At 50.5% G+C, this 15,513-nt stretch overlaps 3 protein-coding genes across 3 annotated transcripts; 2 read left to right on the forward strand and 1 right to left on the reverse strand.

Moving 5' to 3' along the window:
• Positions 1-485: 485 nt before the first annotated feature.
• On the reverse strand, positions 486-1,396 carry CI109_100198 (peptidyl-prolyl cis-trans isomerase; the record flags this gene model as incomplete). Its single annotated transcript, XM_065966737.1, has 6 exons — positions 486-529; positions 592-814; positions 878-900; positions 1,028-1,189; positions 1,252-1,280; positions 1,350-1,396. 6 exons carry the CDS (start codon positions 1,394-1,396, stop codon positions 486-488), a joined length of 528 nt encoding a protein of 175 aa, XP_065822809.1.
• A 593-nt stretch (positions 1,397-1,989) lies between these two features.
• CI109_100199 (uncharacterized protein) lies at positions 1,990-10,161 on the forward strand (the record flags this gene model as incomplete). Its single annotated transcript, XM_032006924.1, has 7 exons — positions 1,990-2,011; positions 2,130-3,067; positions 3,124-4,047; positions 4,103-6,484; positions 6,546-6,682; positions 6,734-9,536; positions 9,607-10,161. 7 exons carry the CDS (start codon positions 1,990-1,992, stop codon positions 10,159-10,161), a joined length of 7,761 nt encoding a protein of 2,586 aa, XP_031858843.1.
• Positions 10,162-10,684: 523 nt separating this feature from the next.
• On the forward strand, positions 10,685-12,282 carry CI109_100200 (uncharacterized protein; the record flags this gene model as incomplete). The annotated part of the gene is made up of 9 exons (XM_065966738.1): positions 10,685-10,707; positions 10,790-10,806; positions 10,976-11,219; positions 11,388-11,434; positions 11,563-11,598; positions 11,666-11,727; positions 11,787-12,021; positions 12,089-12,163; positions 12,230-12,282. 9 exons carry the CDS (start codon positions 10,685-10,687, stop codon positions 12,280-12,282), a joined length of 792 nt encoding a protein of 263 aa, XP_065822810.1.
• Positions 12,283-15,513: the final 3,231 nt, after the last annotated feature.

Raw genomic sequence — 15,513 nt, forward strand, 5'->3', positions numbered from 1 at the left:
CGCTTTGGCTTGCATTGCTATGCAGAACAGGTGAGTTGGTACAATAATCATACAAGACGGCATGCAATGCACAACCCACAACAAGCTGGTCCGTGCTTACTACGTCTCCACGTAGACCGAAGATGTCTGCTATCAAACTACTGGTTTGGCGTCCCTGAGTCGCTCACCAGGACCATATTCGCAAACGATAAATGCAACCCGATGAAGTCAATGGAACCTTTATGCGTGAACATATGCAAAACGACTAAAGAGGGTCACCTCTCCTAGCCCACCAAGGGGTCAGTTGCGGGCCAGGAGGTCGGTGTCAAATATAGAATCCTGAGTCGACTCGCAGCATCATGCAACATCTCGTTCAACTTCATCTGTTGCATTTCTTCATCTTCAAATTCGACATCCGCACTTTAGTTACTTTAAGAGTCATAAGACACTACATTCCTTCCTTCCTTTTTTTGTTAGTCACAGAACTCTGATTTCAGAGGAACTGTTTAAAGAGTACCGGAGGCGGTGATGGTGACCTTAGCCTTGGGCTCTGAAGTAGGCAAGAGACTTGTCAGTGTGCGTCATATGTGGGATGAGGAGATGGTTACTCACTGCCAGAGTCGGAACCGTAGGTCTCGATCTTCTTGACGAGGTCCTGGCCCTCGGTGACCTCACCGAAGACGACGTGCTTGCCATCGAGCCAAGAGGTGACGACGGTGGTGACGAAGAACTGAGAGCCGTTGGTGTTGGGACCGGCGTTGGCCATGGAGAGGAGGTAAGGGCGGTCGTGACGCAACTTGAAGTTCTCGTCGGCGAACTTGTTGCCGTAGATGGACTAGCGAGCGATGGGATCAGCATGTTGCGGTGCGTGAGGCTAGTGCTCGAAAGGGAGACTCACCTTTCCACCAGTACCGTTGTGGTCTTGAGTCAAAACAGTCAGGTTAGTAAAGCAGATCGCGCGAGATGGACTTATGTATTCGAGCAGACTCACTGGTGAACTGCAGGGGAACGTCAGCTATGATATATCACAACATAATTCGATCTGCACTCACGTCACCACCCTGGAGCATGAACTGGGGGATAACTCGGTGGAAACCCGAGCCGGCGTAGCCGAAGCCCTTCTCACCGGTACAGAGAGCTCGGAAGTTGGCGGCGGTCTTGGGGACAACGTCGTCGAAGAGCTTGAAGGTGATTCGGCCAGCGGGGGCGTCTGTTGGGGGTTTTGTCAGTTCAATGAGTTGACGCGTCATAGTTGAATGAAGGAAAACATACTGTTGATAGCGACGTCGAAGTAGACTTTGCTAAAGGATCGAAGCAATACGATGTCAGTTATGGATGCAACTTGGCAGTGTGTGTGCTGGTTGACTCACGACATTGTGCTGCTTGCGGTAGAGACGAAACGACGAGCAAAGGACATTTGATGGAACGTTCAAGATCGGGATTGTACAGATGAAGAGAAGACAGATGAAAGCAAACAACGAGTCTGGTGAGTATGAGCTCGTAGTCGATAAGGACTGGGGTTGACACTCACTATGGCTTTTTGTTTTGTTTTTGGGTTGAGAAGGATGAAAGAAGGAGGATAGAATGAGATGGAAAGAATGAGTAGGATTGATATATGGGGGAGGGAGGGGGGAACGATTGCGGCTAAGCGGGGGGTGTGGGCGGCTTGTGAGGTGGAGTGTGAGGACTGTGCTGTCATCGTATGTAGTATTCCATCATTCCATCCAATCCATCGCGTCACTACCACTAAAAGATACACGTAAACGGGATTTGGCGGTGATTTGCCACGTGGCATGTGGCACTCGCACTCTTACTAGAGTGGAGGTGCTTCACTTGGACAAGACACAAGGACGCGCCGTGATTTCCATGTTCTTCATAAGTGCATATCCCTCATGTTGGATATTATTTGTTAACTTTACTTCTGCAAACACTCGGCTTGGAACAACGGACGGTAGACTTGACGGAGGGTAGCTCAGCGGATGGTCTCGACAAGAAGTAGCTTGCCTCAAAATGGAGGAGATTGTTATTCCCAGTATGTTGACCACCTCCTTTCATGACAAGCCAACGGTCATGTAGCCGTTCTATCAACTCTGCTCACGTCATCTCATTTGAGGTATCCAAGCTGACGTTAATCGTCACCTCCACTGCAGACTTCGATGACGATGATGATGATTACTTATCGTCATTACCGAAACCGTCTTTTGGTGCGGCCGCCTCTTCCTCCACTACCTCCCTACCAGAGACGGATCCCTACTCTCACCGTTCGAACCCTTCATCCGACTCCTCCTATGCTGCCCCTAAGCTCGCCACTACTCCCAATAGACCAACACTACCCAAAGCCTCGGCGAGCTATTCCGTTGGAGCGCCGACGCCGAACTCGCACGGGTTTGGTTTTGGTGCTACAAACTCAGGAGGCCAAGAACCTAGATTAGGGAAGTTCAGTAATGGCTCTTCGTCGTCGTTGGTCGGACCCGGAACATCGATCGGTTCATCGTCTGGCTTTCTTGCTGGTCGAAAGGGCTCCCTTGCCTCTCTCAAGAATGCCTTCAAGTCTTCCAATAATCATGCGGTCCCCCCTGTCCCGCCTCTTGATACGAAACAATATAGCGCACCAGGGTATCCAGCGTTGAAGAACCCTTTCTCTCGTTTCGATTCCCCCATATCTCCCAAACATGCGACTTTCAAATCCGCCGCTCGGTCCGGGAAAGCTCCGTCCACCTCTTCGCCAGCTGCGGGTAGCTTTCACAATCCAGATGGCAGGAAATACTCAATCGCCTCATCCCATCGTTCGCAAGGTGGACGGTCGAACACGTCACAAGGATCGTCAAGCTTTCGAGCTGAAGATCATCATTTACCTGCTCTACCGCCCATCCCTATGCGACAGACTCCCTCGAGGATGGGAAGGAAAGGAAGTGACGCTGGTAGCGTGTTTGGGTTCACATCGAGAAGAACGGGTAGTATTGGAGGGGAGGATAGCCTGGATACGGTAATTGGAAAAACGCCCGGAGAAGAAGCGCTCAGAGTTGTGTTTAGAGACTTCAGAGAGTCAGCGAATCAAAAGATCAGTCGATTATGGGCTAGACCACTTGTGAGTGGGAGACGATCGATTGAAAGCATGAACATGAATAACTGACTAGCACTCAGAATTCTCAACCTTCCCTTTCCACGGTCCTGGAAGCGAATGTGGATCTCCAGTTTGATTCTCTGATTAACTCTCTGGCCCACTGTGGGAATCGACACGCCCGTCGAGTGGTCGATATCCTGATGAGCTGGTGTCGGGACCACTGTGGCAATATCGGTGCTAGCGAAGTCCGTGCTCATCTCGATCGTTCACTCGGGCTCCAAATGCGAGTCGAAGATGCCGCCGCAATCCTTCAAGCTCGCAAATCATCGGCTGCCCGGTATATCATGAACCGAGCATTGATCGAGCTGCTCAAGGTGGTACCGAAAGACTCGCTGGACCAAGAGCTCGGAATGAGCTTGGAGCAAAACGCCTTCAACGCCTATCGATCAGAGAAGCTCGACGAAATCATGCAATTCCCACACAGGAAGGCGGTCTCGCAGCTCCAAATTGAACTACTCGGTCAGCTATCCAATACTCGTTTCCTTACAGTCAGCGATCGATTCATCCGCGAGCTGTCGAAATACGCAGGCTCCACACAGCCCACCAAAGAGGCCGAGGCAAGAATAGAGCATCTACTGAAGGGTATGCGTTATCTCAAGCTTCGAGTGTATCCGGAGGAAGAACTCGAAATGTCATCGGAATTCATCCAAAGTCTGGCAAGCTTCTTCGCCAACACACATGGTCAGACGTTGAAGGTCGCCTACGCGGAGACATTCACAAGCTTGTTGCATCCTGTCATTGAAACCGCAACTGCGGAAGTAAATCATCCTCAATGGTCTCGTGCGGTCTCGGTGATCTTAGACCGAGCTGTAGCAATGACGGGTAAGCAGAGATACTGGGCGGCGGCCTTCCCGTTGGTGGTTACTGCGTTGGGCGTGTCACCTAGGGAGGTTTTCATGCAGCAATGGCAGCCGTGCTTCGATGCTGTGATGGTCAGATTCAAGGTGAGTTGTGGGGTCTGATATTTGCAGGACAGAAACTCATTCCTTTCCCGTGCAGGATCGTCAACTGCGGCCCATTGCTATTGGTGCGATCGTCCGCCTCCTATGGATATACCTTAATCGTTGCTCCGAAAGCTCGACAACCTTGCGCAAACGACTCGATCCACTCATTCGAACATGTTTCCCATCAGGGACCACACTTTACCCTCCGGAAATTCCGTCCGAGCCGTTTATCGCTATGCTTCACTACATCATGACACGCCACCTCGACTATGGAGAGGAGTTTGTATCCGAGTTTTTACGCGATCGTAGGGCCGATAACCTCATCAGCGCGGAGCGGTCAACTGTACTCGTACGGGCAGTGAACTATACCTTGCGTTCGGTAGAGCTGGAGAAGTCGGCAACCTGGCCTCAAACTCCCGAATATACGACATTCGACTTGGAAGGTTTCGAGGCATCAGGAGAAAGCATGACGGTCGACGCGGAAGTTAAGCCCGAGTTGCACGAGCTGCTCGAACGCTGTGGTCCAGCTTTCATTGAGCTTCTTTTCCAGTGCGACAATGCTGTGAAGCATCTTCTGCTGTCCACCGATGCGGTCACCCTGTCGAATTCCTCCTCCAGCGCTGCAATGGACACGGCGACGGAGCTCGTCACCGCCAAACACGGCGATGTCTACGCCGCCTATCCCGCTAGATACGAATCGACTTTCCGATTAACGAAGGCTCTGCTCGATACGCTTCCGCGCTGCATGCCCAGCGACGTCAACTTTCCGCAGTTGGCCAACGTCCTTTGTCGAGGAACCTTCTCGGTAGATCCTGATGTCTGCGCGTCGGCTGGAGATGCTATCCGGCGTATGGCACAAAATCCCGAGCGATGCGTCATGCTCTCCAACATATTCCGAGAGTTCATCTTTGAGACCCGACACGTGTTCAGAGACACGTTCATTGGCACCAGACTCCTGGAGAGTCAGTTCGAGCGGATCATAACTCTCTGGCTGGATCTACTACGATCGTTGGTGGGGCATCAACGAGTCGCAGAAGCCAGATCGATTGATGACGACGAAGGGAGTCGGATCGCGCCAATCGAACCTTCGCAGATCAGCAAAATTGAAGGGTGTGCGCTCTTCCTCCTCTGTTCGACCGCGCTCCCGATTCGAAAGCTGGCTACGGAGATCTTGGTGACGGCTCGTGATCTGGAGGGTCAACAACGTCGACCATCAGCGGCTTTTCGTATCAGCCGAATTTCACCGGAAAAGTCCGCGTTAACAAGAGTACTTCAAATCCTCGACTACACGGCGGATGAGGCAGACGTGGCGGGCATCAAACGATTGCCGTGGATGTCAACTAGCGACCGATATAGATTCGATCTTTTCACCGCAAAAGACAAGAACAAGCTCTTGCGACGAATAGCGGAGAGTGAGCATACCAAAGATGGCTTGTTGTGGCTGGCGATCCTACCATACTTTGTTGGCAAAGTCGCCGAGCAGTTGCCTGGTCCGGCGCAGGAGCTACGGGCCGCGGTGTCACATCTCGTCTTGAGGCTACAAGCACATGTGGCGTTGGTAGCCACGTCTGGCATCATCAAGCCAGTTCCTGGACGATCGACTTCACTGTCCGCTCGAAATACGATGGACCTTGCTAGTCTGGCCGAACATTGGAGAGCTTACATGTCCGTACTGTGCGTGACGATGGGCGCGGACGGGGCTGCTCCTGCGACTCCCCCTGTTCAACGAACGAAAGACATCATCATAATCAATCACGAGTCGATCAACTCGCCTGGTCTGTTCCAGTACCTTACCTCTCTGCTTGCGTGGGATGATCCGAGGTTCAAGGATGCTGCAGTCTATGCGCTCGGTTCGATTGGACAGAACCACCTGCGACCGTTATCCGAGACGCTTCTCTCGGTAGTTCGACGCTTAGCAGATGGTACAAAAGTGGGAAATCCTCGAGAAGGTTCAAGACGGTCTACAGCCAACGGACCTATCTGGACAGCAGTCGCCCATGTATTTCGCCTCATCTCGCCTCTGATTCTCGATGCAAAGTCGTCATCCCACCTCACCAATCTCTCTTCTATGATTGGGTTCGTCAAAGTCACCTACACCTTGCTATCCGACCGTGCTGTCAAGGAAGATTACGATCTACAAAGTCTCCGACGGTCATTCTGCATAACTGTGGAGAACCTTACGAACGCTCTCGGTAAGCTGGACAGCTCAGACCGGTTCCTCGGGGAGGAAGTGAGAGGAGCGGTTTTCAAATTGTGTTACGAGTGGTGTCATGTCGGTCGAAGACCAGACGTGGCGAAAGCACGCGAGAGTCATACGTTGCAAGCGGCAGCGGATGGATACAGAGGGGATCGGGATAGAGGACAGTATTTGGACGATCTTCAGGCGAAGACGAAGCTATTATCCGCTGCAGCTGCGGAAGCCATGGCAGGACTTTGTGTGAGTTCAACACTGCGAAGGAGACTGTTCTTCCTTAGCTGACACCGCATAACCCGCTTAGCAAGGCAAATTGATCTCAGCAGCAGATGCGACACCGGCCTCACAGACCTCGGATCATATTGTCGAGCCTCTCACGGTGTTGAGATGGATAAGAGGAATGTTCTCCTCGTCTTCTGTTGCCCATCATGAGACCGGCAGGTGAGTTGGGATTGTTATAGTGAGACTGTAGCCTAGCTGACATCCATCCAGACGGGCACTTTTCGCTCTCCTCAAATACAATTGGACGTACGAACGCCTCCTTGACGAGGTTCTCCATCAATCGTTCGGCGAAGGAGAGCAGTTCCTGCTCGAATCGTCATTCTTCGGCGTGGTGGCCGACGTACTCGCTGAGGGTCTCCTGAAGCTTCCAATCGAGCAGGTCACATGCTTGTCGCTCTCGAAACTTGGTCATCCCGTCGCTGAGGTCCGTCAGAGAGCATACCAGCTATCAGTATCACTTCTGGATGACCCAACCGAGAAGATCCGCGCGGCCATCAAACTCCCCGGCATCGGTAGCACTTCCGCCAATATCTATCGTCATGCGCAAGAAGCGATGTCGACCCAACTCGCGGCGATATATGCTGATCGAGCTTTCGAGTTCTTGGCGGAATGTACGACCCGTCTCAGCCAGCTAGAAGCACCAAGACGACAAGCTACTTTGAGCATTCTTGCACCGTGGATGGCGTACCTCGATCTTGCATCCGATACTTCCGAGCTGAACCCCGAAGATGCGGCTATCGAACATCAAGCGCTGCACAATCTTGTATATCTAGGAGTCAGGTTCAGTGATGACCACCTGGATATCGTCAAGCGGATTCTCACCACTTTCGCTGGGTCGGAAGCGGGTCATACAAGCAACACTACCGCATTGGTGAAGTTTCTATTCGAACAAGGCGGCAGGCGCAAATCGCCAGACTTCGTTGCCCATGCTCAGAAGATCATGGCGTGTCTTGCGCAAAGTTCGGCGGGTGATACCATCTTCGAGGAGATCTGCAACTTTGTTGAGCCGTCCGCGATGGCGGCACTGCCAGAAGCGGATGTTCCTCCTAGTCCGATGTCGAGCCTCGTCAACTTGGACACCATCATGAGCGCGCCTTCGGCTCGATCACAAACCTTTTCGACTGGACAACTGGCTCTTCTGTTTGCAGGAGAACTGCTACCTCATCGGCTGGATGATATCGAGCTAGTACAGCAGCTACCGACATTACTGCATGCGGCTTTCATACATTGCGATCACGCTTCGCCAGTCCTGCGAGATCAAGGACAATTGGTCTTCTTCCAAGTCCTTCGTTCATGGATAACCGATGTTTCGAATGTTCCAACCGAAGACGCTGCGACTATATGGACGAATGCAGAACACAAGATCACAGCGTTAGCCAGAGCACGAACTTCGTCATTCTGGAAAGCCGATGATATGGGTACACCCGAATCTACCTTTTTGGCTCCGCCAAAGATGACGAATTTGATCATGAAGATTCTGGGTATCTTACTTCCATTGCAGCCGAGGATCCGACAACAATGGGGAGAACTCGCTTTGACATGGGCAACTTCATGTCCTATTCGACATCTCGCGTGTCGATCTTTCCAAGTCTTCCGAATCTTATCGCCGAGAGTCAATCCTAGAATGGTATCCGATACTCTTGCGAGATTGTCATCAACTATCGGTTCCTCATCGCCGGAGATACAAACATTCAACCAAGAAGTCCTGCGGACTTTTGCATCCATCGTTCAGTCTCTGACAGCGGCAGAGGCATTTTCATACCCCCAAATCTTCTGGTGTTCCGTTGCTTGTCTTACTACGCCCTTCGAATCTGAATTCACCGAAGTTATCGAGCTCCTATCGCACGTACTCGACAAAACGAATCTGGCGGATCCGGCATTAGTGCAGCAGCTCGTGTCGTTTCGTCCAGCAGATTGGGTGGGACCTCCGCCGTACTTACAATCGTTGCTTTTGGTCGGGTTGCGGTCATCGAAAACAGCCTTCATGACCTTTGATCTCATACGACGACTGACATCTGCGCCTCATGACGATTTAATCGATCCTCCTTCCGATCGACTTCTGCACGGCTTCGTCGCAGCTCTTCCATGGATGTTGCATTCAACCGATCTTGGCGAACCAAACGAAGAACTAGCAAGTATGGCTTTGGACTTGGCCTCGATCGCGGACGCGCAGGGTAACGCGAGTTTCTCCCGATTGCTCACCAGTTTCGCACGAGTTAGATTCAGGTCGAAGGATGATTTCATCCGACAAGCGGCCAGTCTTTTACGGGATTACATGTCGACTCATGCTCTCGAGATCGTCACGCTCCTGCTTGGTTTCGTGTTGAATTCACACGATTGGATGAGGGAGAAGAGTATGCAGATCCTCAAACTGGTTCTCCAGTCACCTGAAGCGAGAATGCCACTCCAAACTCACGGAAGCGAGCTTCTACAGCCTCTGCTGCGATTGGTATCGACCAAACATGCCTCGCAAGCGCTTGACGTCTTGGATATGCCAGTAACAGCGTCAGCAACGGCGGAACCCCTCGCTCACGGCGGGGCTAGTCCAGGATCCACGGGCGAGATCTTCGGCTCAGTCGTCGAGGAAAGTGGATGGTCGGTTCCGAAATCGAAAGAATTGTCGAATCTCACAAGGGAGAACGTTCACGCTGTCTTCAACACTTGTGCGGTCGAGACTCGAGCTGCCTCTGCTCACTTCTCGGTCGTCCAGTTTGCGGATATGAGAGGTGGACACGGCTTCGGATTCGGATTCGGCGGTGGAAATCCAAGTCAAATTAGTTTGGGTATGGATAATGGGATTCCATCGCCGCCAATGACCGGTGTCACTATCGGCGGGATGGATAATGCTTCGATGGGCGACTTGGTCGGTGCTCTTCACAGTCTGGGTCAGTTCTTCGATGATGGTTTGGCGGAGGCGACATCTCCGAAAGCGAGTTTCAGACCCAGTGGCGGGGGAAGACACGCTGCCAGCGGGAGTGATGTTAGTGATCGAAGGGTTAGAGCAATCATGGCGGTGAGTGTGGTCTGTCAATAACAGTACTTGAAGACACGAGCGCTGATGTCTCATGGTGTTGACCTCGCAGCGCGGCCATCAAGCATCTATCTCGTCGCCGATATACGAAACCTCCTCCCCTTCCGCCAACGGACTATATCACCGATCGAAACATCAACATTCGATCTCGACGAGCGAATCGAGCGTCACCTCATCCATGGACGAAAGGGAGAATGTCACACAGAGACTCAACTTCTCTCCCCTCGGTGCGAGAGGAGCTAGTGGGACTGAGACGGGATACGTTTATGACCAACTCGGAGGGGGCGCTGGATATGGCGGCGGTGGTCAAAGTCGATCAGGATCAAACATCAACCTGGCTTATCAGAATAGTCAAAATGGGTTTGGTCTCGGTGTGGGTGTTGGTGGGAGACACTATCAGAATCAAAGTATGTCATCAATGTCCGATGTGGCAGATCAATCGGCTTTCGGATTAGAAGATGAAACTCAGGGAGGAGGTGACGGATCAATGTCGATGTTTGATCGAAGTAGATCACCACCAGGAAGGAGTGAGCAGAATACCCCCGTCGGAGGGAAGAGAGCGGCCCGATTTGGGGTACCAGAGGGATTTGGAGATGATTCGAGGTAACGAGGGATCATATCTGTATATAGATAGCTCAGGAAGTTTTCATTGTAGCATTTGTCAATAGGATAGGATAGGAATGGACGGTGATATGCCAACATCGGGTTACGGAACGATTTATGATAATGCATCATAATGCAGTACGACCCATGCTGCGATTTCGGAATTTGCAGATGGATGGTGATGGTGTGATGTGATGTGCCATCTTATCTCCAATTAGTTAGTGCCATTTAACCGAGATCCTTCTTGACTTTGATACGGCGATGTCCACCGTCGTCGGACCCATCTCACCCGACTCAACGGCAACGGCGATAGCGAACCAGGAGCTGGGGTACAAACTAGAACAGGAGAGGTACAGTACCACTTTGCATCGCTCACAATCCTCACAATCTCACCGTCGTACATATTTCTATACCGTACATGAGTTGATAAATCCATGTTATCGACCTTGAGATCTATCCATCGTAATCCATTATTATCATTCGCCAAGAACCCAAAAACAAATAAAGCGTTATCACATATCCGCAACATGTCCGTATTCAACACTTCGAGGTGAGTTATCGCGTATTGCGTGCATCTTGCGGATATGAGAGGGATGTGAGCTGATGAGCTGTGATTTTGAACCTGTTCGTAGATTGGAGGGAAAGACCGGTATGTTTGTTGACTCGGAGACTAGTCCACAACGGTCCTTGGATTGATAGCTGATTTCAATACCTATCTCTCCTTTCCCTTCTCGTGCTATTATTCTGCTCTGCACCATTGCCATCATGATCTGACTCGCTGTGCTCGTCGCCCTCGCTCTCGCTCGAACGACTCACAGTCCTCATCACCGGTGCATCAGCCGGTATCGGTGCCGCGACTGCCATCCTTTTCGCTCGAACAGGCGCCAACCTCGTCCTTCTCGCTAGACGAGCTGAGAACTTGAAGGCTGTCAAGGCAAAGGCTGAGGAGGCTTATAAGGCCGTAGGCAAGGAGGGGAAGGTGGTTACGCTCGCGGTGGACGTTACCAAGACGGAGGATTTGGATAGCATCTTGGAGAAGACGGAGGGATTGCAGGTCGATATGTGAGTGGGCAGTCTAGATCTCTGCTTTATGACCTGGGGGACTTGTGCAAGGAGGCGTGGCGTGCTGCCATAGCCTCGACCAGGGTCCGCAGCTGGCTCGAATAACGTCGAGCGAGAAAGGGGCGACTATGTCTGAGAACACGGCGCTAACATACAATTCGCCCTCAGCCTCGTCAACAACGCCGGTATGGTCAGGGGTAAAGAGCAGGTCGGAGGTGAGTAGTGGTGCTGTAAGCGCGTAATTTCGCTGTGCTGACTGAGTGGCGGATTCACAGACATCTGTACGTACATGGACGAGGGACTGTAAACTTCACGGTGTGACACGACTGACTCGTCAACTTAGCCGACGAGGACATCAACGTCATGTTCTCTACCAACGGTGAGATCGCAACTCCACGAAAAAGCATTCTCGTCGACGACAAAGCTGACGGTGCACCTGCATTTAGTTCTCGGTCTCATCCACCTCACCCAGATCTTCGTTCGCGAGTTCAAGAAGCGTCAAGCAGGAGTATGTCATGACTGTAACATGTATTTCTGATCCCAGCTTACGTTTATCTCTCTTCGCAGACCATCATCAACCTCGGTTCTATCGCCGGTCGTGAGCCTTACTCCGGCGGATCTATCTACTGCGCCACCAAGCACGCCCTTTCCGCTTTCAACGGTGCTTTGCTCCGAGAGCTCGTCAACACTCCTATCAGAGTCGTCGAGATCCAGCCTGGTATGGTAGAGACCGAGTTCTCTATCGTCAGATTCAGGGGGGACAAGGCTGCCGCCGATGAGGTTTACAAGGGTCTTCAACCTTGTAAGTCGCGTATCTCCGAACATAAAGTGGACAACACGGCTGATCTATGCTTTGTGCCGTCTTATAGTGGTCGCCGAGGACATTGCAGAGGAGATCGTGTGGTGCGCGTCTAGGCCTCCTCATGTCAACATTGCACAACTCTGTACGTATCGTCTTTGCCACTCGTTCTCTTCGGAAGGCGACACTAACGAGTGTGCATCCTTCGCAGTTGTCTTGCCTGTCAACCAAGCTACCCCTGTCCTCGCTTACAAGCAGACATAATGAGATATACAAAGGATATGCAAAAACACTTTCGGCAGTCCTCGGGTTTAAAAGAACCACCCGTGCAGAAGCATCAGTGTTTCCTTTCAATTCGCTTGAGATCACCTCGGTGGTATTTTCCATGAAGTCATTGAGACCGAGCTTTGCAAGCTAACAGTGACCAATCGCAACGAAACGCGTTTCATAACTCTCAAGGTCATTGGAAGGCCGATTCTCGCCTTCTTGGACGACACTACTAACCGTTACTGCTAATGTGTGCTTGCAAAGTCTTTCTTCGTGTAGAAAACATATTGTTGTCTGCAGTTTGGTCCAGGACCCCTTGCGTGAAAAGAAGACAGCCAAGTCCTCAATGACAATCTGTCAAGTGCTACAGAAGTGGTACAATCCTTCTTACTGTGAAACAAAGCGGGAAGAAGACCATGATGAAGGGGTGAGAAGATCATGACAAGCTGACCAGTGGCTATCTGGCAGAATATGCAGTGGTCCTCGTCCCTTTGATCACAAGTATTGTGCGACTACTACTCAGGGAGATATATAACCCCTTTACTGGTCATCTCAATTCACATTCTATCCCCACAAGCAAGCTGCAGTCACCTTTCCCAAACTCAGTACCGCAATTCAGGTTACAACTTGCTGACAACATGAGTGCCCTAGCTTCTTCACAAGCATCCAGTGCACCATCCCCGGATGAGTATGTCTACTTCTTGAAAAACGAGACCATCATGTCCATGGGCAAACCTGGGCATTCCAATCAAAACTACTATCTTGACGGTGTAGTTCGTACCGATTACGAAGGTTTGAGTGAGTGCCTCCAGTATCCTGACTGCACGGTGTTGCTGACAATGGCTTTTACTGAAAAGTCAAAATCAAAGTTACCGATTTTTCCCTCACTCACAAAGAAGTCCTCAAACGAATCCCACAGAATGACCATAATTTCAGGTGCAGCAGATGTGGAGACAAAGAATGTTCTCTTTCTTGTGAATTTGCAGGATCAGAATACCTGTTGCTTACTACCTCAATTGCCAGCTCTGGCTTCCCTGGGATGACCTCCTTGCTTGCCCTCAATGGGTCTGATCGATGCACAGCTTGCCAGCAGAAAGAACCAGACCCTAGACCCGGAAACTGTCTTGTCCCCTTGAGGCCACTGCCCTCATCAACAAACCTTTCGAACATGACCACCGCAGAACCAGACAGGCACTTTATGGTCTTCACCAGACTCACCCGCTCGGACTTGCATGAGCTTACTGGAGTGGCAGTATGTCGGCCAACAAGTGAGAGCTCTATGTCTCAGAGAGGAAGATGATACCAGAACCTCTTACAAATGCATGTGTGGTCAAAGCAGCTTGGGAAAAGACAGGAGTATGTAGATACAATTGATGCAGTCAGCAGTGTAAACAGTTCCAGCTTTGTCTAAGTTGCAATCTTTGACTGAGGCATTTGTGAAGTGTATTGAAGGTGCACATCAAAACTCTGTTGGCACACAACACATATAAGTCCATCCTTGCATCAACAACAAAGGTGTCAAAACAAGCTGAGTGTAGAGCACTGTGGGCTATGGCCTGCTGAACTGGTACAAACCTGTCCTGGTAAAGTTCGGAGGACTAGAACCCAAGTGTCAGAGGTGGGTCCATTGACGGGCCTTAGCAAGGAATACGGAATATGAATAGAGCGAAGTGCTATCCCCAATTGTACGAGTTGAGGTACCGATTGTACGGGACTTGGGGTTGACTATGAGAGCGCTTCACTTCTAAGATAATAGTGAACTAGACAGAGGATCATACATTCGTCACAGGAATAACCATGTACGAGTCCTGCGCTCATGTATATCAGTGCCAGTGATACTACCAGAACCATAGGAATGATTCGACAGACAAGTTGGTCTTGTCCCTCAGCGGTCACCTCAAGTGTCAGCTTGATCTAGATGACGACAGATGGCGAATCGACTGTGATAATGCTATGCCTAGCTAGCGGCCAACTTTGCAATCCGAGCATCGCATCACACTATAAAAAGTCACAATAATCGGGATTCTGCTGAACCTCGCAAGAGCTACATATATACCCGAGGATGTTGATCTTGGTAGTTGTCATTCATGACCAGATTACTGCAAAACACCTGTCATGCATACAGGCATGACTTTCAGCAGATGTTCAATTTTCCCTCCCAAGATCAAGATTGCCTAAACCGCATGAACTGCAGTGGGCAAGCTAGATGTCACTTCTGCCTTGAGCTCTGATGCATACAACAGCAAGCCTCCTTTGACAATATCCTTTGACATTGGCAATGCTTTGACTTGCAAACTGTATGAAACATGTCAGATAGTATGGTACAAGTAAGGGCTGAGATAGAAGGCTATAAACTTGTCAAAAGAAAGATGAATGGGGTGGGAATTGCCACAGCCAAAGTTGTGTGCCACTTATTGTGGTTCAATTGGCCGCAGAAGCTAACATTGAGGCATAAAGCCTGGTCTGCAGTAGGGGCGGTTCCATGAGAATTACTGACTATCACAAACCCTTCTTACACATTGCAAATAAAGCACAACTCTACCTATCCAGCAGCCTATCTATCACTCATTATTTCATTCTTACCAAATGTCCAGTCCCACTCCTAGAGGTAAGTCCAGCTGGGAGAAAACCCATCTGACTATCCAAGAACATAACACTGACTGTCATTTCCCTTGATTTTGTACCAATAGAACTCCTTGATGATTTCCTTAGAAAGCATCCATGTGAGAATTGCTTCTCAAAAGGTGTTCCATGCTACATAGGCTCTGTAGAAACAAGGACCGAAAGCCGCAGGATATTGTATAATAAAGTCCGGGACTTTGCAAGGGGAACAGCGCATGAGGTATCAACAACAGGGACGAACAGAGAACGGTGTGATCAGTGTATTGAAGATGGTGAACTGAGTTGCAAGTGGTATGCCAACACATCATCACGAAGCAATGTCAGAGCCCCCTCCAGCACTGGGAGCTACGGTGGTACTGGAGGGGGATCATATCGAGGGGTTACCTTTGCATCCTACTCCTAAGCCAGCTCAAGGGTTCTTTGACACTCTGCACTTCCTGCATGTGCCTGTGTCTTTGGAGTAGTTTTGTGAATACAGGAAGCTCTAGGATCTGGGTCTGTTTGGTCTTTCTTGCAGTCAATAGTGTAAATAAAGATGCCATGTATGATAGAGCAGAGTTATTGAGCATGTTGTGATTTGTGGGTGAACACCACAAGCTGTAATAA

The sequence above is a fragment of the Kwoniella shandongensis genome, chromosome 1, assembly GCF_008629635.2.
Source record: "Kwoniella shandongensis chromosome 1, complete sequence".
Taxonomy (NCBI): Eukaryota; Fungi; Basidiomycota; class Tremellomycetes; order Tremellales; family Cryptococcaceae; genus Kwoniella; species Kwoniella shandongensis.